The sequence below is a fragment of the Vanessa cardui genome, chromosome 6 (assembly GCF_905220365.1).
Source record: "Vanessa cardui chromosome 6, ilVanCard2.1, whole genome shotgun sequence".
Lineage (NCBI taxonomy): Eukaryota > Metazoa > Arthropoda > Insecta > Lepidoptera > Nymphalidae > Vanessa > Vanessa cardui.
In genome coordinates this window covers 176,855-203,374 of record NC_061128.1, presented here as the reverse complement: position 1 = coordinate 203,374, position 26,520 = coordinate 176,855, and the positions used below count along the sequence as shown (strand labels likewise).

The 26,520-nt window shown below is 40.4% G+C and overlaps 1 protein-coding gene across 1 annotated transcript; it reads right to left on the bottom strand.

Moving 5' to 3' along the window:
• Nucleotides 1-1,083: 1,083 nt before the first annotated feature.
• LOC124530223 lies at nt 1,084-16,942 on the bottom strand. Its single transcript, XM_047104271.1, has 19 exons — nt 16,765-16,942; nt 16,527-16,690; nt 16,088-16,263; nt 11,080-11,248; nt 10,492-10,677; nt 10,057-10,265; nt 9,858-9,986; nt 9,632-9,725; nt 9,484-9,567; nt 8,805-9,403; nt 8,328-8,704; nt 8,071-8,225; nt 7,795-7,995; nt 7,446-7,724; nt 7,161-7,343; nt 3,869-4,053; nt 2,409-2,471; nt 1,801-1,861; nt 1,084-1,234 (listed from the first exon to the last, which is right to left on the bottom strand). Exons 1-19 carry the CDS (start codon nt 16,820-16,822, stop codon nt 1,133-1,135), a joined length of 3,474 nt encoding a protein of 1,157 aa, XP_046960227.1. The 5' UTR covers nt 16,823-16,942; the 3' UTR covers nt 1,084-1,132.
• Nucleotides 16,943-26,520: the final 9,578 nt, after the last annotated feature.

The window sequence follows — 26,520 nt, the reverse complement described above, 5'->3', positions numbered from 1 at the left end:
AAATATTACTTTGGCACATTCGCTTTTGTAACGGCAGATTAGAAATTTCCAAATTATTTTTTTAAAGTTTTTTTTAAGTTATTTATCAACGACTAAGGCTCCGTTCACACAGCGGTCCCGCAAATACTGGCCGTCCGTGTGAACGCGCACTAAAAGGTTGCATTGTTCAAAACGTCGTCAGATATATTACAACCTTCAAATCAGACTTTTAGTATTATTATATAAAAAACCATACATCTCTGTGAAAATTCTACAACTTGAATATTTAAATTTTGTTATTGACGACCGCCTAGTCACTAAATCTAAACCTTAGAATAAAAGTACCCAGAAGAGGTACGTGTGCGTTTTCAATTTTTTTTCATTAGTCTTTATTCGAAGTAATAAAAGCCCAAACAAAATTTCTCTTCCGAACCGAATATCAGAATATCTACAAATACGAATGTTTCATAATTCATCAGGGGAGTAAATCAAATGTCAAAATCCCAAGGTCGTTTGCAAAAGTGTAAAAGTACCTCCATGTAGGTAAATAATTTTGTCAATAAGTTGGAATTCGATAACTAGTAAAATATGAATTATAATTACCTATAAAAATAGTAGGAATAAAGAAAATTTAAAACGAAATTATAGACAAGAATAACAAATAATACGCGCTTTTCGCTCCCGCGACACACGCGCGAGTGAAAAGCGCCTCCCGCTCCCGAACTGAAGCATGCAATACATTCGCGAAACATAGAGGACTCTCCATACAATACAACACTCGTCCCCCTAATAGCTGACATACAGCAGTACTAACTGGGACTGTAGTAAGTATTTATACTAGTATGGGAGCATCCTTCTCAATATTTCCAATGAATCCAATACTTAAATACTAAATAGGTAACCGGAGGACACGGCGGGGTCTCAGGCACACAGGGAGACTTGTATTATTTACTACTCGATATAATCTATTGAACGAATTGAAAATAATTAAAACATATTATATACAAGTGGACTCCAAAATGCTCGGTACCAGGGCGCCACGCGCGGCCGGGAGGTGGCCGGCGGCGGCGACGGGCGCGGGGGGTGCGGGGCGCGGGGGCGCGGGGGGCGGCGCGTGGGGCGGTGCGGGGGGCGGTGCGGGGGGTGCGGCGCGTCAGTCGCGCGCGGCGGGCGGCGGGCGCGACAGCGAGTACGTCTCCGGCTGGAACGTGGGCGGGCACTGCAGGTGCGGGTACTGCTCGGAGCGGTTGCTCTCCTGGAACATGGGAGATCATTTGCTTTAACCTTGCGTGCCGCTTTCGGCAGGGCGCTGGGTATCATCTGAGATGAGATGGCCCAGTGGTTAGAACGCGTGCATCTTAACCGATGATTGCGGATTCAAACCCAGGCAAGCACCACTATATATATGTGCTTAATTGTGTTTATAATTCATCTCGTGCTCGGCGGTGAAGGAAAATATCGTGAGGAAACCTGCATTTGTCTAATTTCATCGAAATTCTGCCACATGCGCATTCCACCAACCCGCATTGGAACAGCGTGGTGGAATATGTTCCAAACCCTCTCCTTAATGGAAGAGGAGGCCTTATCTCAGCAGTGGGAAATTTACAGGCTGTTACTTTACTTTACTTTTTTTTTTACTGGGTATCATCACATAAGGACGTCCCGCAAACTCATCACTTGGCATCCGAGCCTCTGCTGCGTCTCAAAAACGATTACATACTACTTTAGTTTCAATGTTTATTGCTTTGCACTGATGATCTAAGAAGCGGTTATTATATCTTTCGTCCAGTACGATTTCATGAGTAGCGTAAGTGCGGTCACCTGTCGCTGCAGGTCCCGCCGCGCGCCGAACATGAGGCGCAGGCGCGACACGCCGCCCGAGCTGCGGGACACACCGTGACGTCAGGGCGGCGGACATCTGCGGGCTCGGGCCGTGACGTGTTACGAGCTCATTGCATAATATTAGACTCTCTTTACATTACAATATATACTCATTACATACTCATTACATATGTTAACACATATTCTAAAATAGCACAAATAAAATAGATTATTATCAATAATTTATTTTTAACTAATTGAACTCTTCTAATTAACCAATGAGCTATATTATTAGGAAATGATTAATTTTTCCTAAAGACTTCTAGTCCCTTTTCACTCCCTTAAGGAATAATTACCGTGATACAAACTAACCTACTGTCTTGCTCGGTTACTGAATTGATCATTACGAAATCACCAATGGAAATTCATTTGTAATTTCATAATGATCAATTCTACGGTTTAAGCGCGAAGAAATACCGCACTGAATTACTTTTGCATCAACAATTAGAGCTCAATGTGGCCGAATTCAATCATAGATCAGACACTACCGATGGGGTTGCCGTCGGCGGTATCTTTTACTACGGGGTAGTGTAAAGCTAATAGGGAACCTGTCGGCGGCGGGCGGCGCGGGCGGCGACTGCGGGCCGGCGGGCGCGCCCACCATCTCGTACCTGCGAGACACACGGGACACTCGTAGGCTCACACATAAACCAGTATAAATAATAATGTTGTCTTAAATTTTCGCGATTATTAAACATTTAAATAAAACTAATTATAACGGATGAATCGCGTATATTAATTATTTTTAAACATCCCGACGTCAGTCTGTGAACATGCTCTGGATAAACCTAACCATTTTAACCGATTTGATAAACCACAGATCCTCGCTAGAGAACACAGATTCATTCCTAGAATGATACGCGAGGCTATTGAAACTCAAAAACATCCGAACTTCAATAGAGAAGATGGTTGGAGACTTTCTAACACCTGGGATCCACTTATTAAAAATTAAAAATCCTAAGCCCAACAGACTGCAAGACCTAAAGATACAGTTAGTGCCTTCTGCGTGCAACCGGAACGTTACTCAAGATAGCAATTGAAAAATCGTTGGCGGTAGTTGTTAATAATATTTCTTTTGTTCTTCAAATAGACAAATGTCATCTTAGTCTACCCGTGACCACGAACACTGCAAAGTGCTCGAAACGTCGGGATGTTTAAAAATAATTAATATACGCGATTCATCCGTTATAATTAGTTTTATTTAAATCAGTATAAATAAGTCTTATGGTAAATATTATAAATAAATATAAATATGAGACAACATCACATACATTACTCTGATCCCAATGTAAGTAGCTGAAGCACTTGTGTTATGGACAATCAGAAGTAACGATACCACAAACACCCAGACCCGAGACAACATAGAAAACTAATGGTAATCTACATCGACTCGGCCGGGAATCGAACCCGGGACCTCAGAGTGGCGTACCCATGAAAACCGGTGTACACACCACTCGACCATGGAGGTCGTCAAATGACTCAGATAGGCTGTTAATTGCAATAAACAAATTTCTAGAAACTACGAGGCCTACGAGCTGAGATGGCCCAGTTGTTAGAACGCGTGCATCTTAACCGATGATTGCGGGTTCAAACCCAGGCAAGCACCACTATACATATGTGCTTAATTGTGTTTATAATTCATCTCGTGCTCGGCGGTGAAGGAAAACATCGTGAGGAAACCTGCATGTGTCTTAATTTCATCGAAATTCTGTCACATGTGCATTCCACCAACCCGCATTGGAACAGCGTGGTAATATGTTCCAATCTCTCTCCTTAATGGAAGAGGAGGCCTTATCTCAGCAGTGGGAAATTTACAGGCTGTTACTTTACTTTACTTTTTTTTTACTGGGTATCATCACATAAGGACGTCCCGCAAATTCATCGTTTACTTGGCAGCCGAGCCTCTGCTGCGTCTCAGAAACGATTACACACTACTCAGCGCCAGCTCGCCGGTTTACTTTACTTTACTTTAACGGGGGCTATTTAGCGTAGTGACGTCACCGCTCACCCGTCGCGGCGCTGCGCCAGCTCGCCGTAGACGACGTCGGGCACGACGCGGGCGAGGCGGCGCTGCAGCTCGCCGGGCGGCCCGCAGTGCTGCCTGCGCTCCTCGTCCTGCTTTTTGAGCATGAACTCCTCCAGCGTCACGAAGCCGACGAAGTTGTCCGGCTTGTGGACCTTCGGCTTCGGCACCTGCGGGGCGACCCTCGCTATACTCACTGATGTAGGTTGTACATACCATATAGGATTCCATAGGAGAAAATATATCATATAGGATTTCATAGGAGAGATTTCCTTATATTAAAGATGTGCCACAGGAAAATTCTATTAGATTTAAATTAAATAATATGTTACATATCATGTCAAATACTTATTATGTAACAAAAAATGATATTTGTAATAAAATAAAACTAATCGACATTAATAACATAATTAATTATAATTCTTGTTTATTGACATGTGATAGGTGTCACCTATCTAATTTTTATAAGAGACAGGCTAGTTTGCTATCATATTTTATTATTAAAAAATCAACCAATGGTTTGGTTGACCAGACAACTGCTTCTATTGAGCAGTATAATAATAAAAATTTAAGACCATATATTTTGGAACATGTTCCAAGTAATTTTAAATTAAGTTCTAAGACAATAGAGGTAGTCTCTGGCAACGATAATAATTCTAACTATAATTGTGAAAAAATAGTTACTATAGAAGACAATAAAAATAATAAGAAAGTAAATAACAAAAAAAATTGTAAATCTGGTGCACCAAAATATTCAAGGAATGTTCGGGAAAGACTTATTTTTGACCTGTAATGGCATTGATATTTTGTGTTTAACTGAACATTGGCTTCTAAATTATCAGGTTATGTTTAACTTTAGTGGGCACCAGATTGCTAGTCTGTTCAGTGGAAATAAAGCTATACGTGGTGGCTCTTTAATACTCCTGTGTAAAAATATAAATTTTAAAGAACGTAAAGATATTGTGAGCCTTTCTATTGAGCAAACTATAGAAATAGCCTGTGCAGAGCTTGAGCGTGTCATTGTTGTATGCGTATACAGGCCCCCTAGTGGATTATATGAATTGTTTGAAAATATATTGGACAATGTTCTATCTAAATTATCTGGATCTAATAAAGAAATTATTGCTTGTGGAGATTTTAATATAAATTTACTGCATAATTCAACCACAAGTATTAGATTCAGATCTTTGTTAAGTTCATATAATCTGGTAAATCTGTTCTTAGAACCAACTAGAATAACAGATTCCACAGCAACTTGCATTGATAACATATTTGCTACCTATATTCCACAAAACAAAATTATTATAAATAACCTAAGTTCAGATCATTGTGGACAACAAGCGTTATTTAATTTTCATGTTAAAAAAATAAGTACTTCTGAAAAGATAATGTTTGTTCCTTTGACCGCAAGTCGTATTGAGAAGTTTAGAAGTAATATTATGGCTAATCAAATACATTTCAGTGATAATCCCATGTCTTATATAACAATCTATTTAAATTAATTAAAAACAGTTTTAAATCTATATTCACTTCTAAAACAGTTAATACAAAAACTTTTTAAAATTCAGTGATTGGGCGACTATTGGAATTCATAAAAGTAGGCAACGAATGTATGAGCTTTACAATGAAAGGACGTACAATCATAGTGCCTCTTTTGCCAATTATGTAAGTAACCCCCCAGATGTTGCCGAGTCATTGATGAAAGAAAATGTAAGAGTTTGTAAATGTAACTTTAATTTTACCCTTGTAAACCCCAATGACATAATACGCGCCTTTAAGTCACTAGACATCAAGAAAACGGCTGATTTATGGGGTATTTCTCTAAAGGTGATAAATTCGATTATTGATGTGATTGCACCTTATCTTGTTTTAATATTTAATAGTTGTGTCCAACGTGGTATATCTCCTGACCTGATGAAACATAGTAAAGTTATTCCAATATTTAAATCTGGTAGTTCTTCAGACCCCAATAACTATAGGCCAATTTCAATTCTACCTACCCTGAGCAAAATATTTGAGTAAATAATTCTAAATCAATTATTAAACATTTTAACAAACATAATCTGCTTCATAGTAAACAATTTGGATTCAAGAGGGGTCGCTCGACAACAGACGCTGGTATCGAGCTTATTAAGAATATCTTTGAAGCCTGGGAAGAGTCACGGAATGCCTTAGGGGTTATCTGTGACTTATCTAAAGCCTTTAATTGTGTTCAACATGAGACTCTTGTCAGGAAACTTTATCACTATGGAATTAGAGAATGTGCGCTTGACCTTCTGATTTCTTATCTTAACAATAGAATTCAGAGGGTTGACGTTAAAGGAAAAAGGTAAAAAGGTCTCCTGGAGTCTCAGTTGGTATGGGGGTCCCTCAGGGATCAATTCTTGGACATTTTCTGTTTCTCACATATATAAATGACTTGCCCTTTCTTGTTGGGAACAAACATGATATAGTATTGTTTGCTGATGATACCTCCTTAGTTTTTAAAATTAATAGAAAACAGGTACATTACGACGACGTAAACAATAAAATAATAAAAATAATAAAAGCCGATGTACTCATTAACGGGGAATCAATGGATCCAATTGATTCTGCAGAGTTTCTTGGCCTTACTGTTGATGCCAAGTTGCAATGGGGCCCCCATATTAGCGGATTGGCGAGTAGAATGAGTTCTGCGGCATTAGCGGTCAAAAAAATTAGATTATGTACCGATGTTGATACGGCTCACTTAGTATATATTTCAGTTACTTTCGCAGTATAATGTCATACGGTATTATGCTGTGGGGCAACGCAGCCGCTGTCCATACTATATTTGTGCTACAGAAGAGGGACACGAGCTAATAACTCCTTTGTGAGGCAATGTATACGGTTTTACAACAGGATCCCAGAAAGCGTTTAAAATGCCTCTGTTGCCAAATTAAAAAAAAAATATTAAGGAGCGCTTGTGTGCAAAAGGTTACTATACAATTAATGAGTTATGATCGATAGCACACCTTGGGAATGACACGATCGCCTCCTGGCTATTTCATATCATATTAAATTGTTTAAATAATATATGAGACAAATAAAAAAAAACCCGCTGAGTTTCCTTCGCCGGTTCTTTTCAGGTCAGGGTATTTTCTTTTCCGAACCGGTGGTAGTGTTTCAATTGACCATCAATAAGAAAGTGTAATGCTTCTATATTGACTAAAGTTATTTGAGTTTGAGTTTGAGAAAAAGTGTGATACCGGTAAAGTGTGGAGAACAAAATGACTCGAGAGGGGGAGTCGCTGCTCACCTGTATGGTCGGCTTGGTCACGAAGTCGCTCTTCTCGAAGTCGAGCAAGTTGGGGTTGGAGGCGTGTATGTAGTTGATGGGCGTGGGCAGGCGCGGCGCGGGCGCGGCGGGCGGCGCGTCGGCCGGCGCGCGCCGGTAGCTGCGGTAGTGCTCCGTGGGCACGGGCACGCCCGCCTGCTTGCCCTGCGCGAGGCGGCCATATTAATATTTCAAATTTTGTCCTGCGCTGTACGCGTGACTAATACTACAAAAAAATCACACCGAGGAAATGAGTAGGTACGTTACCTTCGCAGTTTTCGAGTCGTCCTTGGGCCTGGCTCTCGAGAAGAATCTCAGGTACTTCCTGTCGAGGCTGGTGGCCGCCGCCTGGTTCACGTTCTCCTGCGACTCGCTCCGCCCGGCGCGATGCGTCAGCTTCTTCAGGGACCCGAATTTCGACTTCTCCTTCTCCCTCTCCCTCTCCTTCTCCCTCTCCCTCTCGCGTTCGCTTCTCCTCTCGGAGGTCTCGTTGTCCGACTCCGTCTCCGAGTAATCGGTCTCCGAGAACTGCTTCGACAGCTCCATCTGGAAACATTCCACGATGAAATCGGCAGCGAGCGGCCGAAGCGCGGCGGCGCCCCCGAGCCCCACGCACCGCGGACGACAGCAGCGACGGCAGCAGCGTGGCGCGGTGGATGAGCTGGATCCACGCCAGCATGGCGTCGCGCGAGTCGCACGCGAAGTAGAAGGCGACGCCCGTGTGGTACACCTTGAAGGCGTGCGCGCGCGACTTCACCTCGCCCGCCGCGCACACCGTGAAGCCCTCCAGGTAGATCATGCAGTCGGCGCGCGAGCACTGCAACACGAGCGGCGTCAGCGGGCTGCGGGGCGGGGCGGGGCGGGGCGCGGCGCGCGGGCGGAGCGGCCCTACCTCGGGCGAGCGGAAGGCGTACAGCAGGTTGTGCGCCAGCAGCAGGTGGCGCGCCGCCCAGCGCGGCTGCGGCCCGCCGCGCGCGCGCACGCGCTGCCACACGCGCCCCGCCGCGCCGCGCGCCGACAGCGAGCGCGCCGACACGCTGCGCCGCTCTGCGGGCACGCCCACGCATTACTCGCCTGACCTACTGCCCGGGCACTCCACTCATCGTGGACTACCGCCGTGCAGCGGTACTTGTGCTCTGTCCCACTCACTCGCCAGGATGGAGTTCTTCTTCTTGAGGCTGCGCGACTTGGAGGTCGGGAAGATGCCGCGCGCGGCGGGCGGCGCGGGCGACGGCGCGGCGCTCGGCGAGGAGAGCGGCGCGGGCGGCGCGGCGCCGTCGGCGGGCTGCGCGTCGGGCGCGCCGTTGAGCGCCGGCATGGCGCGCCGCTCCGACACCACCAGCTGGATGTCGCGCTTGTTGATGGGCCGCAGCGACTGCAGCGACTGCGACGCGTGCGCGAGCGGGCGCTCCCGGGGCGGCGGCGGGGGCTCGCGCGGCGCTCGTTGCGTGTGCGCGGGCCGCGGGGGCGGCTCGGGGGGAAACTCGGCCGGTTTGTATCGCTCGGTTATTCGAGGCTTCGGGTATCTGAAACGACATGGTGTGGTGTGACGACATGAATATTTTTGAGTCTTGAATTACACTAAAAATTCGAATCCAAATAGGTAATCCATATTGAAAAATTTACTTGACAGGAATTGGTATTTGGTCGTCGCTACTCGTGTCGTCCGCCGAAACCTTCGTCGATGCCCTCGTTTCCCTGCTCTCGGTCCTCCCTCGCTCCCTGGCCCCCGTCCTCTCGCTCGCCTCGACCCGGTCGCTGAGCACCGCGTTCACGGTCTCGACGATTTCCAGCCTGGAGTCGTCGTCGATCGGTCTGATATCCTCGTCTGCGAACGCGTCCGCTCTTTCGTCGTCGGCGTTGGCTCGTCGATTTCTCTGCTGAATCGCCTCCTCGATCTGCGAGCTCGACTTCTTGAAGTCGAGAATCTGCCCCGCCTTCTCCAGCCGAGGTAGCGTCGGTCCCTCCGCGGTGGGCGTGGTCGGGGACTCCGGGATGGTCTGCGCCGCCAGCGGCCCGAGCTCCGACGACGGCTCGAAGTCGTATGCCGGCGTCGAGTGGCTCTTGTCGAGCTTCCCCCGGCCGGCCGCGGCGGGAGGAGTGGGCGACGGGGCGGGCAGCGGGGCGGCCAGCGGCGCGGGGAGCGGAGCGGGCAGCGGGCGCGGGACGCCCAGGCAGGTGCGCGGCCGAGGCGACAGCTGGAGGCCCGTGCTGCACGACACCGCCTGAAATATTTACAAAAATGAGTAAACGGATCGACGGCTTCGAAATGTTCGAATGTTCGAAAGGCGGAACGCAGAATTACCTTGTCGCGGCGGTAGAGAGTGGAGTCGTCGGGCTCGGGGCTGCCGCCGTGCGCCCAGCGCTGCTGCTGCAGCTCCCGCCAGAACTGCAAGAGAGCGCGCGTTAGGGGCGAGGCGCGGGCGCGTGCGCGTGGCGGGCGCGGCACTCACCCGCTCCAGCGCGGGCGGCGGGCGCGGCGGCTGCTCGGCGCCGCACACGGAGTGCCTGCGCGCGCGCCGCGCCGCCGGCTTGGGCGGGTACAGCCTGCGGACACACCACACACACGTCACACGTCATGATCAAACTATTTAGGTATTACACGTTTCATTTACAAATATTGGAGAATATATTTTACGTAAAGCCTGACTGAGAGTCAACATTTTCACGTCCGGTCACCTGTTGGCGTCGGGGTGCGTGGGCGAGGCGGGCGGCGACAGCTCGCTGTCGGACGACGAGGGCGAGCGCGGCGCGGGCGCGGGCGGGGGCGGCGGCGCGCGCTCGGCGCGGGGGAACTCCAGCTCGTACCTGCCGACGCGACGGGCGCTGGTGACGCGAGCGATACAGGCAAACACACACAAGGGAAGCTTCTGGAAACCTGTGCAGCCTGAGGTGCGCGTGCAGCGGCGGCAGGCGCGGGCGCGCGCGGGGCCGCGGCGCGCGCAGCGGCGGCGTGGGCAGCGCGGGCAGCGCGCGCGCGCCGCGCCGGCGCAGGCGCAGCTGCAGCTCGAGGCCGCCGCGCGCCGTCTGCGCGCACAGCCGCTCCACCGCCTCGCCGCTCCAGCCGATCACGCACTTGCCGCCCACCTGCACGGTTTATATTTAACCGATTTTATATTTAACCTAAATTAATTCATTTAACTCCTATTTATTTTTCTACTCGACACCAACACTAGCGACTGCTTCCTGAAATTAGTTTCCGCTTAGAATTAGACTATCAAATCACTTTATCTACATGTTTCAGTATCGCTGTGATCATATCATCATATCAAAATAAATAGCGCAGCCGGGGACCGAATCATAGCGGCGGTACCTGCACGATCTCGTCGGCCTCGTGCACGAGCCCCGAGGCGTGCGCGGGCGAGGCGAAGCGGATGTGCGCGAGCTGGTGGTGTCCGCAGAACGACGGCACCACCTCGAAGCCCAGCGCGCGCTCGCCCTGGCGCAGCGACACGGCGCCCAGCCACGCCGGCTGCAGGATGGTGGGGTCCGACACGTCCTGCGCACGGGCGCCGGCTCTCATTACTCACGGGGATATTACATAATATGTACAAGAAAATGCTACCACATCTGAATTCACCTAAAGTAAAAAAAAGTAAAGTAAAGTAACAGCCTGTAAATTTCCCACTGCTGAGATAAGGCCTCCTCTTCCATTAAGGAGAGGGTTTGGAACATATTCCACCACGCTGTTCCAATGCGGGTTGATGGAATGCACATGTGACAGAATTTCGATGAAATTAGACACATGCAGGTTTCCTCACGATGTTTTCCTTCACAGCCGAGCACGAGATGAATTATAAACACAATTAAGCACATATATATAGTGGTGCTTGCCTGGGTTTGAACCCGCAATCATCGGTTAAGATGCACGCGTTCTAACCACTGGGCCATCTCAGCTCACCTGAATGATATAATCTGCGACGGCCGCGACTGCCGCTGCAGCCGCGGCCACCGCCCGGGCCGGTTGCTCAGCAAACCTGTCTCTCTGGGCACATGTGGCTGCTTCTAGGGATAGCTTCAATAGGGCCGCCTTACGTTCTGCGAGAGGAGACCCGGAGCCCAGCGGCCACCTGAAATTTAATACATGTTATTCAAAAACATTTAATGAAAAGTCATAACAGTGCTCATTCTTCAAAATAAAATACTGACATGACCTTTATTAAAGTAAGCTCTTAGAAGCTGTTTTGGATCATCAGTTTACAAGTTACTTTAATTCTGCTAATAGCAATTGGTCAACATAAATACACATACACAGCACAATAAAAGATTGAATGTATTTACACATTGTTATGTTTGTAATGAATGATTAATTAATATTATATGATTGTGGGTAGTTGTGAACTGATTTGACAAAATAAATAGTTTAGCTTTGATTCTCAAATATGTTGTATCTTTTAATGGCGACTGTGGAAAATTAATAAATTTTTGTGGAAAATGGCATCGAATATTGCTAATATAGTGTTTCCCGGACGATTTAACCCTAAAACGGACAAGTGGTGTGATTATAAAGAACAATTATTGTGTGCTCTGGATGCCGCGGGTTATGAAGAAACCAACCTTGACAAAGCGCGTTCTTTGTTTTTATCCCAATGCGGGAAGGAGACTTATTCATTAATTGCATCACTATTGGTTCCAAATCGACCAACGAATGTGAACTTTAGCGACATTCTTCGTGTTTTGGATCAGTTTTATGAGCCGGAAGTTAACGAAGTTTTACAAGCGGGAAAATTTCATAAACGTCAACAATTACAAAGTGAAAGCGTGCAAGATTTTGTTTCGGCGATAAGTTTACTAAGCGCTAAATGTAATTTTGTGGATTTAAAACGTCAGTTAAGAGACCGGTTAGTGTTGGGTGTGCGTGATGACCGCTTAAGGCGTGAATTATTGAAGATTAAAGATTTAACATATGAGACAGCTGTACAGACGTGTCTTAATCACCAAGCGGCGTTACTTGACTTGTACCCCGATGCTAATGAGACAAAGCAAACTCCGTTCCATGTTACAGAACCCATGGATATTAGTAAAATCAGATCCAATGATTGCCGACACTGTTCGCGTGCACATAAGCCAGGAGAGAAATGTCCATTTATAAAAGCAAGATGTTTTTACGTTGATGTATTTAAACGATCTGGAAAGACGCAGGATATCTCTAATATTGAAAACAGTGGGGAGGAGGCAACATTCAGTGATAGATCTATGATGGGTATATATGTCTGCTCCGAAAATTATCGTCAGCCGATAACAGCAGATGTTATGATTGAAGGTGTGAAAGTGACTATGGAAATTGACTCTGGAGCATCAAGAACTATTATTTCTGAAGATACATACAATAAATTGTGGTCAATTCCTCCTTCACTTAATGCTACTAATATAAAACTTGTAACATGGACTCGTGAACCATTAAAAGTACTCGGTGAAGTAAATGTACATGTGAAGTTGGGTGCTAAGGAAGCTCGATGTGACTTGATAGTGGTTGGTGAAAGGATCTAGTCTCTTAGGTCGGAATTGGTTTCATGGATTAAATATTGAAATTGTTGGACTTTGTTGGTCTGAAGATAAGATAACAAATTTAGTGAATCAGTTTCCTGGATTATTTGCTAGTGAATTAGGAGAATATAAGGGACCTCTGGTGTCTTTACATGTACGTGCTGATGCTAGACCAAAATTTTTAAAAGCCCGAGCAATTCCGTTTCCTTTAAAACAGCAAGTTAATGAAGAATTAAATAAAATGGTGGATCAAGGAATTCTAACTCCTGTAAATTACTCCAATTGGGCTACTCCATTACGCATTGTGAAAAAGGATGATGGGTCACTACGGATTTGTGGTGATTACCGAGCTACAGTTAATGCGGCAATTGATGTAGATTCTTTTCCACTTCCTAAAGCGGTGGAGGTTTTTGTAAAGCTGAGTAGTGGTCGTGTATTCAGTAAACTAGACCTTAAACAAGCTTATACACAATTAAAAGTGGATGATGAGCAATGCTTTTAACTCTGAACACACCTATTGGATTAATGAAAATGAATCGCCTAGCATTTGGTGTAAATGCAGCACCGGCTATATTCCAACGGGTGATGTCTACAGCCTTTGCTGACAAGGAGGGAGTTGCTTGTTTATTAGATGATATAGCAATTATGGGCCGGAATGAAGAAGAGCATGAAAAGCGCTTGTATGAAGTTTTAGATAAATTGCATGATATGGGTTTTCGATTAAATGTATCAAAATGTATATTTGCAGCTGAAAGTATCACTTTCCTTGGTCATATGATTGATGCTAATGGCTTACACCCGGCACCAGCTAAGGTTAAGGAGATTCGTGAGAAACCAGCACCAACAAATAAAGAAACTTTACGAGCATTTTTAGGCCTGTATAACTTTTATGAAAAGTTTTTACCCGATAAGGCTACACTTTTGGAACCACTGTACCGCTTGCTAGATTCTAAGAGACCTTGGAATTGGGGTGAACCTGAACAAATAGCTTTTGATACGGCTAAGAATCTTCTGTCTTCGGAATTGACTTTGGTAGGATATGAGCTTGATAGAGAATTGCTCCTTATTTGTGATTCATCTGATTATGGTTTAGGAGCAATCATTGCACATGTAATGGATGATGGTTCTGAAAGGCCAATTATGATGGCATCGAGAACTCTGCAGAAACATGAAAGACGTTATGGACAAATTGACAAGGAGGCTTTAGCAATAATATTTGGATTGTCAAAGTTTCATGAATATTTAGCGGGTCGTAAATTTTCTATTATAACAGACCATAAGCCTTTGGTTGGTTTGTTTAATCCAGATAAACCAATACCAGAACAGATATCACCTAGAATGTTGCGTTGGTCATTAAAATTAAGCTGTTATCAGTATATTATTAAGTACAGAGCAGGAAAGTTGATTGGTAATGCTGATGCTCTTAGTAGATGGACTGTTCCTACGGCTTCTGTGGAGGAAGCTCCTCTCAAGGATGTTTTATTACTGGATGAGACTCCAGATGGCTGGAACTTAGATGCTAATAAGGTAGCATCGGAGACGAAAAAAGATCCGGTTTTACGGAAGGTTATGTTTAACATGCTACATGGATGGCCACGTTCAAACTCCGATCCTACCTTACAACCATTTTGGCAGCGCAAAGAAGCTCTATCACATAGTAAAGATTGTTTACTGTGGTGCAATAGAGTTGTTATCCCTAAAACCCTCCAGGAGGATGTGTTAAAGTTATTACATGCTCCACATGCAGGAATTGTGCAAACTAAGGCTTATGCCAGAGGATATGTTTGGTGGTATGGAATGGATAAGGAGATAGAGAGATTAGTTTCTGGATGTCATCAGTGTCAAGCGGTAAGAAACAACCCACCAAGGGACCCGCAGACGTGGGTTGTATCTGAAAAGCCATGGAAAAGAGTGCATATAGATTTTGCAGGCCCATTCCAAGGTAAAACTTTTCTATTATTAATTGACAGCTACAGTAAATGGTTGGAAGCAGAGATTGTTACGTCTATGAATAGTACCAGTGTAACAACAATTCTCAGGAAAATATTTGCATCTCAGGGACTTCCTGATGTATTAGTTTCTGATAATGGTAGGACTTTTGTTTCTGAAGAGTTTAATAATTTCCTAAGCAAAAATGGGATACAACATTTGTATTCTCCACCATATCATCCAGCTACCAATGGCCAAATTGAAAGGAGTATACAAAGTTTCATAAATAAATTGAAGAAATTGTCTGAGTTGGAGATACCATGGAGTGAAAAACTCCCTAGAGTTTTATACTATTTGCGTACAGTACCTTGCACTACTACTAACAAAAGTCCAGCTGAGATGTTAAATGGGCGTAAATACAGAACAGCAGTGTCTAATTTACACCCAGATGCTGTACCAAGTCGTACTGAGTTACAGTTGGATAATGCAGCCCAAACCTCACCAAGAAGAGCTTTCACAGTGGACCAACCGATACTGATTCGTATGTATGGACCAGGTGAGAAATGGAAGAGGGCTGTAGTAGAGATGGTAGAGGGTCCCAGCTCGTATCTGGTGAGGACAGAAGACGGAGTATTACAACGTCGGCATGTTGATCAAATTCTGGCTCGCAGTGTTGAGGCGACTAGACAAAATAACGAGCCTCAAGATAGAACCATGCCTCCTGTATCTTTATCACCTAGATCAAACTCTGACTCACTACAAACAGATGAACCTATTGAAATACCGCCACCAGAATTGTGGCCGGATATAATTGGCATACCAAATACTACAGAATGATAATTAATTAATTTCCAAATTATTTTATTGTTGTAATTGGGCAAATTTTACATGTAACAAATAACTTAAATGTGTGAGGGGAAGGTATGTTATGTTTGTAATGAATGATTAATTAATATTATATGATTGTGGGTAGTTGTGAACTGATTTGACAAAATAAATAGTTTAGCTTTGATTCTCAAATATGTTGTATCTTTTACACATCAAACACCATAAACCATAATTAAAATAAAATTAAATCAAAGCAATAAATGAATTCATAAAATAAAATATGTGTCATCCCATTTTTGTAATATGCCTTTTAAAAAAAACCTTTGCAATACAAATTCTTAAGTCATGATGTTTTATTTTACTTGAAATGACGTTTGTTACTTTTAGTTAGTTGAATAATATAATTTAATCCTCTTGTGTTTGCTATCACACTTACTTAAATCAATCCTAGTATTTTATAAATGGCATTTATTAATCATAATACAGTCAGCCTGAATCTATATTACTGTTATGACAAATAATTACGAGTAATATTATTTAGGTTTAATTATAACATACTAAGCATAGGCAACAGCACTTGGCATTGATATTAAATGATGATATTATACGAAATAATTCACACTGAATGATTTCTTCAAAATTATGATATTTAAAGTTATATTTACCTATCTAACCAACAAACGAGAGGCTTAACAGCATGCACCGTCCTTGCAACATCAGCTAACGAATGAGTCTCTAGGCGTGCGTCAACATGATGACGCAATGCTCGAGCTAGAGACCCTGCTGCAGATGACACTCGCAGAGCTAACTGCTGCACACATTCTCTTGAAATCTCATAGTGCTGAAAGTAAATTAACTGTTATTGAAAACAAATATTTTGCAAATTTATTTTAAATAGCTTAACTAATTTATATTGCTGCTTCATACAAGAACATGAATCGGAAGAAAAGAAAACAATTATGTTATATCAGAGCTGTAAGTAATATACTTTACATAACAACAACAGAAAAACAGATAAGTGTTAATTGGCTCTTGTGAACAATATGAGTTATGGAATCCACAAATATCTATATATGTTATTATACAATGCTATACAATACATACGAAGTTTCGTAAATGTTCTACTGCCTCTAATAACAATTCTTGGTGGCCTATTATGTGAATACCCAGATATTCTAAGTCATCACATCGAAGAGTCAGCAATTTCTCGCCATTTAATCCTTTCTTATGTAGCTCTGGCACATACTGCGCCACTTTGGGCCCCAATCCTGCAACAAAACACTGCCTGTGACTCACCCTCCTAAAGCATAGCTCTCGCAAGTCGCAACACCCCAATACAAACCTGACATCCATTCTGCGACTTGGTCCGGAGACCATTCGGCTATATTTAAAGTTCCCATTGCGTTATCTCAAACATGCGTATAAAGAGTTACTTTGAATAAACATTTTTTTATTTATTAAATCTGCAAAATATTTATCAGCCAGCCGACCAATGTTTATTGTCAAGTCTTTACTGCAAACGAAATGTCAAATCGGAATGTCAAAACTCTAATTTGATACAGACAAAATATCTTAAGAATATTTTTGTTTGTAGTTTTAATTCTGTATTTCACTATTTTAAGTTATAATTTTATCTCTTTACATTTCTTTTTAATAATGATATTGGTTTGATATAATAATTCAATTACGAAGTCCAATGCTCACAATATAGTTAGCATAGTTCAAACAATATCACAACATTACTCTACTTCTAACTAGATGTCGCTACGTGCCACGCATAATACTCAATTTAAGGTTGTATAAACAAGGGTAATATTATTTTAACGTTGTTATAACAGGGGTAGTCGTAGAACATTAAGTTATTTTTTCTTACAATGATGTATAACGAAATGAATTAACAACTTTTCAAAATATTGAAAAAAATTGTTTGATTTCTTATCATGTTATAAAAAAAAAAAAAAATCTCGAACTACAGAATGCTAAAACGTAGTATTTTGATAATTAATTCGATTATACCTATAGGTACATGAGTATCAATTATTTATCTATTATTAACATTGAATCTTCAATAAACAATACCACGTTGAATACATTTTTGTTGTTTGTTTATACAAAACAATGTAAATGTATTGTAGGTATGTACATCAATTAACGCTTTGTTATCTTATTTTAGTTAAGTTTAATTCGATTTTGCAACGTTTTATTGCAAATAATAATGTAGATATTTAAATGTAAAGTACATACCTCTTGTTTGTCGCATTAATTATTTAGGAGGAATATGTATCTACCTACCTTTATTATACGACATACAAATAGGGATATACAAATATACAAGAAATATAAAGGCATATTGTATGTAAATATAGTGTACAAGTATACTTATAAATATTATTAATGACATGTGTAATACAGAATATGTATAAGTTTGAAAATGACGGAATATAACATATAGGTAATATTAATAACTTTTGGTAGAGCACGTTATAATATTTCAAAAAGTAAATAGGTAGGTAACCAAATGGACAGAATAGATACCGAAAGAGTCGAGATGGCCCAGTGGTTAGAACGCGTGCATCTTAACCCATGATTGCGGGTTCAAAACCAGGCAAGCATCGCTGATTCATGTGCTTAATTTGTATTTATAATTCATCTCGTGCTCAGCGGTGAAGGAAAATATCGTGAGGAAACCTGCATGTGACAAATTTCATAGAAATTCTGCCACATGTGTATTCCACCAACCCGAATTGGAACAGCGTGGCGGAATATGTTCCAAACCTTCTCCTTAAAGGGAGAGGAGGCCTTTAGCCCAACAGTGGGAATTTACAGGCTGTTGTTGTTTGTTTGTTGTTTGATACCGAAACCTAATTCTTATGACAATATAAATCGAATACCTATGCAACAGTTTCTGTTCGCAAATACGAATGCTAAATACTTATTAAAAAAAAAACAAACGTGTCGTAAGTCGTTAATTGATTTCGCCAAGTGTATCAAATTCATTAACTTTTTTATGGTAGATATAGGTGACAAACAAGCAGGAGGCTCATCTGATGGAGAGTGACTACCACCGCCAATGGATATCTGCAACACCGGGGTTCTTGCAGTTGCTTTGCCCGTGTAGTGTAATAGTGTTGTATTATGAATAAAATATTATGGACAAACATAGTCTTAATTGAATGAAATGAAAATCCCATGAAATACGTAGATCTTAGATTGCTTATTTTTTTTCCTACTTCCATTGGGATAGGCTATATATATCCTGTAATTTTAATAGATATATCTATTTAATTGAATACTTAACTAATACTTGTAACAAAGAAGAAAAAAATTAAGACAGAATTGATAAAAATCATAATTATTTAGTTTTCGTAAATAATATAATTATAAGCTTTGAATTTTTTTTTCTATAGGTAAGTAGTGTTAGAGTTTAGTCTCTAACACTACTTATAGAAAAAAAAATTGAGTAACCCTAGCCTCCGATACGGTGCTGTCATTTGTTATTGTAATTAATTGATCAATAATTTGTAAAACTGTAATTAATATTATTTTATATGGCATAGCATTTAATACTGGCATGTAACACTATTTGTTATTTTAAAAATGATTGAGCTGTCATTAGAAAACAATTGGACGATTGCGTGGCATTTTAACAAAAGATAGAGAGATAAAATTATTTTAAATTGTTGTAAAACGTAATTTTATTCGGCCATCCCAAACTATTTAGGTACTGAAATTACACTAATTGGGTGAGTTATTATTTATCTATTAAGATAACGGTTTTCAAAAAACTTATTTTAAGTCTTTGTGTGACACACTATAGTATATTGACAAATGTCCAATATAATATATCATGTAAGCCTACCTATTTATATAAGTAGATAAAATAGATATATATTTTTAAAGGATCATTAGGTAAATTGTGTATAATATAAGCTAAATAATAAGTCATAATTATCTAATTATAGAGTTTTATTGTGTAAAATAACACTTATTATTAATTCAAAATAATTACTAATAAATATATTTAAAATAGCAACACTAGACAAATAAACGAATTAAAAAGCAGTATGACTGACAATGTGGGTAGAAGCATGCAGAAGGTTCTCGAAAAGTGATACGGACGCGTCGAAATTGTAGAGAGAGAAATAAAATTGTAAAAGTGTAAACCAGTGTGTTTCAATTATTAAAAGTTCTAGCTAAACTGGAAATGTGACTTCAATCATGTGACATGAAAGGTTTAATACCTTTCATAATCCTAATTTATAACTTTACAGAATAAGTTAATTCTTTACAGAATAACTTCCGCCGGCGGTTCTTCCGAACCGATACTACATGCGAACCTTCAAGAAAAGGACGTACTCCGTTCTTAAAGGCCGACAACGCACCTGCAAGCCCCCTGGTGTTGCAGATGTCCATGGGCGGTGGTAGTCACTTTCCATCAGGTGAGCCTCCTGCTCGTTTGCCACCTATCTCATAAAAAAAAATATTCGTTAAATTAGGTATATAACTACTTACTCACAGACTTAATATATGTCGCCGAAGATTAGCTTCATTTGCCTATAAATGAACAGCCTAGCCTTTTCAGTAAGAAATGGCCCTTGACCGTTTTTGAAAATATGTCACTAAGAGGGTGAAATATGTGACGTTAGTATCGAAGTTTGCGTTTTTGAGAGTAGAAATATTGAAATTAAGGGATTGATGTTAAGGGTTCTTTAAGGTGAAATTGGAGACAAAGGCTGTCCAATGTTATTAATATAGTAATCGGGTTTTAGGTCTCTTTTGCATGAGTATAAGAGAGCATTTACAGTTTGTACAAATTTGATCTCTTGAGAGTGTTTGAGGATATTTTTATCTTATTTGACAAGTAGGTATATCTTGCAATTATATAGTATGGAACTTCTTTAAAAAAAATATTTCATATTTATTAATAATTGAAATATCTCATTTCCGATGGTGAGATGTAAAATCTTGTATGATTTACAGTTTATAGTATCGATACATTGTATTTATTTATGAAATATATATTTTTTTATGAAAAGCTCTGGGTAAAAATAGCTCTTTCTGAAATATTTTCATTGACTTTTAAAGGATCTATCTACCTACTTAAATCGATTATTTTCCTCGGAAGTGATTTTAAAAACTACAGTTGATGCTTTTTCAAATTAAGTAACATTTATGTAGGTACCTACTTACTTTTCAATTTTCACAATTTCTTAATTTTTCTTTAGGTACTTTAAAGTTAACGAGTTCTTTGCCAACTTGAAACTACTTTTGCAACTACACTCTAGTATCTAGACTTTTCTTAACAAGATCAATTTTATTTTTAAATTTTAAAATTCTCACAACTGTTACAACATCAAAGTAATTACGGTTATAATACCACCAAAGTGTAGTAACTTTGGTGTTATTTTAAGGCAATATTTCTGTTTTCTAAAGTAAGTTTGAGTTCATCGCCACTAATACTTTCAATCTTCGAGACGTTTAATTATTGGAATCACAAACATTTGTATTTATGTGGGTGGACAGGCGGTCAACTCGACAATTATCGCGCCTTTACAGCTATTTACGTTAAATATATCTCGAACGAGATTTGATGGTGACAAATAACCGCATACCGCACAAATAGATAATCTATTCGTCGAGTTACATTTAGATAAACGTCGAAGAATGCGTGTTACATGTCGCCCAGACAGTAACGTCCCACGCGAACAGCCATTCAGAAAGCGCGTACTGACCAGCCTGCGCCATAAACTCACATTTAATCGTCACTACCGCGGGAGCGGCACCTCTGTTATCGGAACACATTCTAGAAGGGTGTGCGTCCTCTGCCGCCGCTCTCGACCCGAGTCCGCCGGGACCTTATCAGATGTTATCTCTCATATTTATTGGAGCATCAAAGAGCGGGTCGAACTCGCCGGTGTAGCGCGGTAGCGCTCTTAAACCCGACGATTTAATACCTCTCATAAAAGCGGCCACTAACCGCCGGTCGCCGACGATAATTTCTCTTATTGTCTCGATAAATTAGCTTAATTAGGGCGTAAAAAAACGTCCGACGAGGAATCTAGTGCGTCCTCGTGGGTGGGCCGGTGACGCGTACGGCGGGCAGATGATATGTCTAATTAGTATCGGGCTTCTGCAGCAGCTGCGTTGAGTACTGTATCGTAGAACCATTTCGTTGGTGGTAGCTTCACTTAATATAGTTTTGTATAATGACTATTCAAAAATCCTTGTAAAAGCCTACTTGAATAAAGTAGGTATGTATATCTATTTTGATTTTGATTGATTTTACGCTTGATAATTTAAATCGCCATCTCAATCATCAGTCGATCAGCTTTTCGAGTAAATATATCTAAATTGTTTTAACATGTCGTTTCGTTCGTTTTTTGTGTATCGATTCAGTTTTATGCCCACGTTGGTATTTATTTTTATATCAATGTGATTAAACGTTTGATAGATATAAAAACTATAGAACATAGCATTTGACGAAGGTCCGCCTTTACCTGACGCCTGCAATAAAGGCCCCAAACTTTGAATTAGCGATGCTATCTTGTATTTATCTACGTAGAGGGGAGTTGTAAATTAAACTTCGATGTCTCGATGATGTCATGTTGAAATGTTGAGAGTTTCAAATTGATTGCATTTTTTGTTTTGTTACTTGTTGTCAGAGGACGAGGCAAGGGCACCTAGTTTATATTAGATAACTACTACTGTAAAAAATATGTAATATGTTATAAAATTTGGTGATATTATTCATTGCTTAATTTTAAAATGTTTAGTCAATAACAATCATAAATTTTGATTGACATTGATGACAACTGTTTCATAGGAACATTTTAGTAAAATTTACGTTCCTTTTAATGTAGGAGAGGAAAGAGGATAGGGGGTTTTGTGGCATATTCAATAAGAGTCCTTCTGCAAACTCTTAAAAGTCGAAAGTATAAACGGCTTATTTTATCATATTACTAATTTATTTCCTTAATTAACTGAACATAATATAACTTAATAGCAATTTATAGTTACGTACGTTAAGTTTAACTATCAAAAATTTCACGCATTAGATGTATCAAAAGTCAAATTAAAATTATTTATAAATATATAAAAATAGTAACAGCCGTATCCCGCTGGAGTAGATAGGGCCTCCTGATTACTTATAATATTTGTAATTAGACGACTAAACGATCCTTAAGTATTCATAATATTATCATTAGTTATTCCCGTTTCACTAACGTTCTCTATCGAGGAATGCTCGACATGTTTCGGGAATACAACGGTTTCATCGTTGTAGAGCGGACGTGTCGAAGCATTCTCATAAAGTAAATAATTTTAATGAATAGTTATTTATTTCTCCTCAACGACCAAAATAACTCAAAGATAAAATGTTTCTTTTTTTATGGAAGAGTGGTCACCGTCACCCATAGACAATGATGCTGTAAAAAATATTAACTATTCCTTACATCGTCAATACGCCACCAACCTTGGGAACTAAGATGCTATGTCCCTTGTACCTGTAGTAACACTGGCTCACTCACCCTTCAAACCGGAACACAACAATACTGCGTACTGTTGTTTATCGGTAGAATATGTGATGAGTGGGTGGTACCTACCCAGGCGGGTTTGCACAAAGTCCTACCACCAAGTAAAAGTCTTATTTACCTGGATGAAACTATTATTCTAATGGCAAGTAAATACTCACCGATAGACATGCCAATAATTTGAATTGAATTTGGTAAAAAAAACAGGATTCCGTCTGTTAAAGGCATTTTCTCTTTCTTGATTAAATAACCGCAGATGACACGTGCCTTTGTCATTTTTTTTATTTATTTACATGTACGTTATGTTTTATGTGCCTGCATGTTTGTGTTTTGCGGCCACACCACCTTTTAAATAATAAAAGACCTTGCAATAGGTACGAATAGATAAAATGTTATTTATATATTACGACATTATTGCGATAACATTAAGAGACTGATCGATATATTCGAACACCTACCGCATTCTGTAAATAAATTATTGTAATATAAACATTTTTATGTCTTTATTAGGTATTTCACGAACAGACCGTCCCGTTCAGCGTTAATGGGGTACGAGTTGTTTTTTTTTCTAGTTACGTACTAAATAAAAGTAGTAATATTTAAATGTGCATTTACACCATTAGTGAGGTAGGTAATATTGAATATACACTCAGGTAATAGTTGGTTTAGGTTGTTAAATGTTTAAAACACACATTTAAAAACAAAACTATCGGTCCGGATTGCGAGACTTACCTACGCATGGTAGTGTCAATAGTTTAGGTACAACAAGAAAATAAACAGAAAGTGACCTATATGCATTTTATTTTGATAGTACAGTGCTCAAATAAATGAAACCCAACTGTCGCACGAGGCCCTTGAGTCAAGAGTGACCTGGGGAGCCAAACATTTAAATTTTTTTCGAAAAGGACTCTCATAAATAATTATAAAAATCTGCTCAAAAACCATCCGTAATTTATTAACTTATTAGTAGATAAATAAATTGCCTATAAGTATTAATATTTTTACGAGGAGAAATATGATCGCTTTTGTGTTCTTGAAACTGATAAATGGTTGTTTTCTCTACTGCCATAGTGTTATACTTATATAAAATACTTCTCGCTGCACGTGGATTCGCGCGAGCCTAAGGGGTTGAAGTTTAGTTTAGTTTAGTTAAGGCGTAAAAAAGTAACGAATATCCTCCCCTGTGGTTCAAGGTTAATGCCAAATTTCGTCAGATGCGGTTCAACGGACAAACATAGTTAATTTCGCATTTTGTATAATTACTTTGCCCCGCTTAGTTTCTTTCGCCGGTTCTTCTCAGGTCAGGGTGTTTCCTTCTCCGAACCGGTGGTAGTGTTTAATTTGACCATCAATAAGAAAATGTACTGCTTTTACATTCAATAAAGGAATTTGAGTTTGAGATTGAGCTTACTACCGATATAGCTAACATGACATTAAAAAGTAATTGTATTTTCAAATTAAATTTAACTTATTTATAATAAAAGTCTTCTCTAAGAAATCTAATACCGACTATCTGACTTCTCGCTCAACGCCCGGCAATCAATTATCGTAACATCTACCTACCGGGCAGGGGCTACATAGGGGCCCGAGCTAGCCTTTGCGAATATGTAGAAATTGTTGTATTTCTACAAATAACTTCGATGTCAAGCGAATGAATGAAGAAGAAACGCAGTAGTGGTTGTCCACATTGTAACCCGCTGTCTTCAGTTAAGTTTTCTTTGTTCTAACCACTAGCCTTGTCGTACAATATATGAGTATCTAATTGTTTTAAAGCGCTTCTCACTTTTATGATCACTTAGAAGTAGTACATCTAAATCTAGGTCCCGCCCGAAGTTATATATAGATTTCATTGAGTGACTATTAGTTCATCTCGTCATCGCTGTTGTCACCGCAGTGAGCGCGCGCACACAATGCCGAGATAATAATCGTTTTAAATTCAATTTTACCTTATTTCCCGTTGAGCCCGTTGAGTTGAGTTGTTCATTTAATGGCAATTTTGATAAAAGAGCTCTATTTGTTAAAATATTATGGGTAAATTCAATACAGATAAATAAATAGTCGTCACAAAGGAAATAATTACATAGGTATAATGTGTACTCCCATCGTCAGTAAACGTGGAAAATATTCCGCCACACGTGTATCGTCAGAATATGATTTGAATAAGCCCTATTCTCTCTTAACCCAACAGCGAAACATTTACAGCCTGGCTGATACCGAATCCCTACTAGGGGTACCATTGACAAATATCTTTTTTAATCGAACAATGGCTATAAGTGTGCAGGTAGGTATCTAATACAGTTTAACTTAAAAATAAACGTGACATTTTGTTTATTATTTATATTGTAGCGGATATTCATTCTAGGTATATACCTTGATACAGCTTCTTTACAAGCTTTGCCTTTAAATGATAACAGTACCCTTTAGACTATACTTAAATATGAAGCTTGAAATCGAAATATCACAATGTACAAAACGACCTTATCCTCATATTAGCCGCACTAGGCCTAACCCAGTCCGAGTGCGTTGACGTCGCGAACGCGCCGAGTCGCCATCAATCATAGCGGCGTCGCCTGCCCGCATTAAACATCACATAACCGCTCGTAAAGGCGACAGCCGGCGCTCTATCTCTTCCTTATCACAGATAACGTGATTTAACGCGCTAATTGAGTGATTTACAATCTGTTTCACGAGGACCTCCTGTCATATTTATGTTGCGCCCTGATTAGAGCGGTATTTACGAATATCGGGTGGCGGTATGTAGTCCACTGCTTTACAAGCTCGTTAAGATTGTAAAAATGTTCCGTTTAAATATTTCCGATTGCTTGAAGATTTACTGCGAACAAAAAAATGAAAATTATGGCACTTTTTTAAAGGAAATGAATGTATCTATAGGTAGATATTCAGTCACTATGTCTTCCATATAAATAATATGTTGCATCTAATTCCTTGAGTTCTGATTTACAAGATTATATTTTTTACTATCTAAAAACTCCTCGAGTCCAAACACTGTTTTATTAATGTAAATATCTGACGGAAGATTTATCGGATCGTGATTATACCAAATATCTAGAATGCGAAAATCCCGCCGACATCGCCTTGCCATTGAAATCCAAGACTTGGATCATAAGCGAGGTGAACGGTTAAATTATTATTTTTTTTTGAGTGTGGAGGTACTTGATCCCGAAGGTAGTCTTAGGACTTGGGCTTCATTTATGCAAAAAGTAGAGAACCACCCCTGATACTAAATATACTACAGAATTTCTTTACACAACGTTCACAGCTCTTGTCATTGAATCTATTCGTAAAATCAATTCGTATACCTATATAAGCGGTTATTTCTCTTAAAAAGTAGGGGATAAAAAATATTATTGTGGATTATACTTAAGAGATAGACTTATGTCAATGGGGACATTTTAATAGACTTTTTTAAGATGTACAATAGTATGGTACATTATTTCGATCTATCGATACGCTAACTGCACATTACGATGTTCAGTCACCGTATCAGTGTTTGCAACGAAAGCGCAAGAATGTGCTAATTTACTACATAACATTAGAAACCTCTAAAA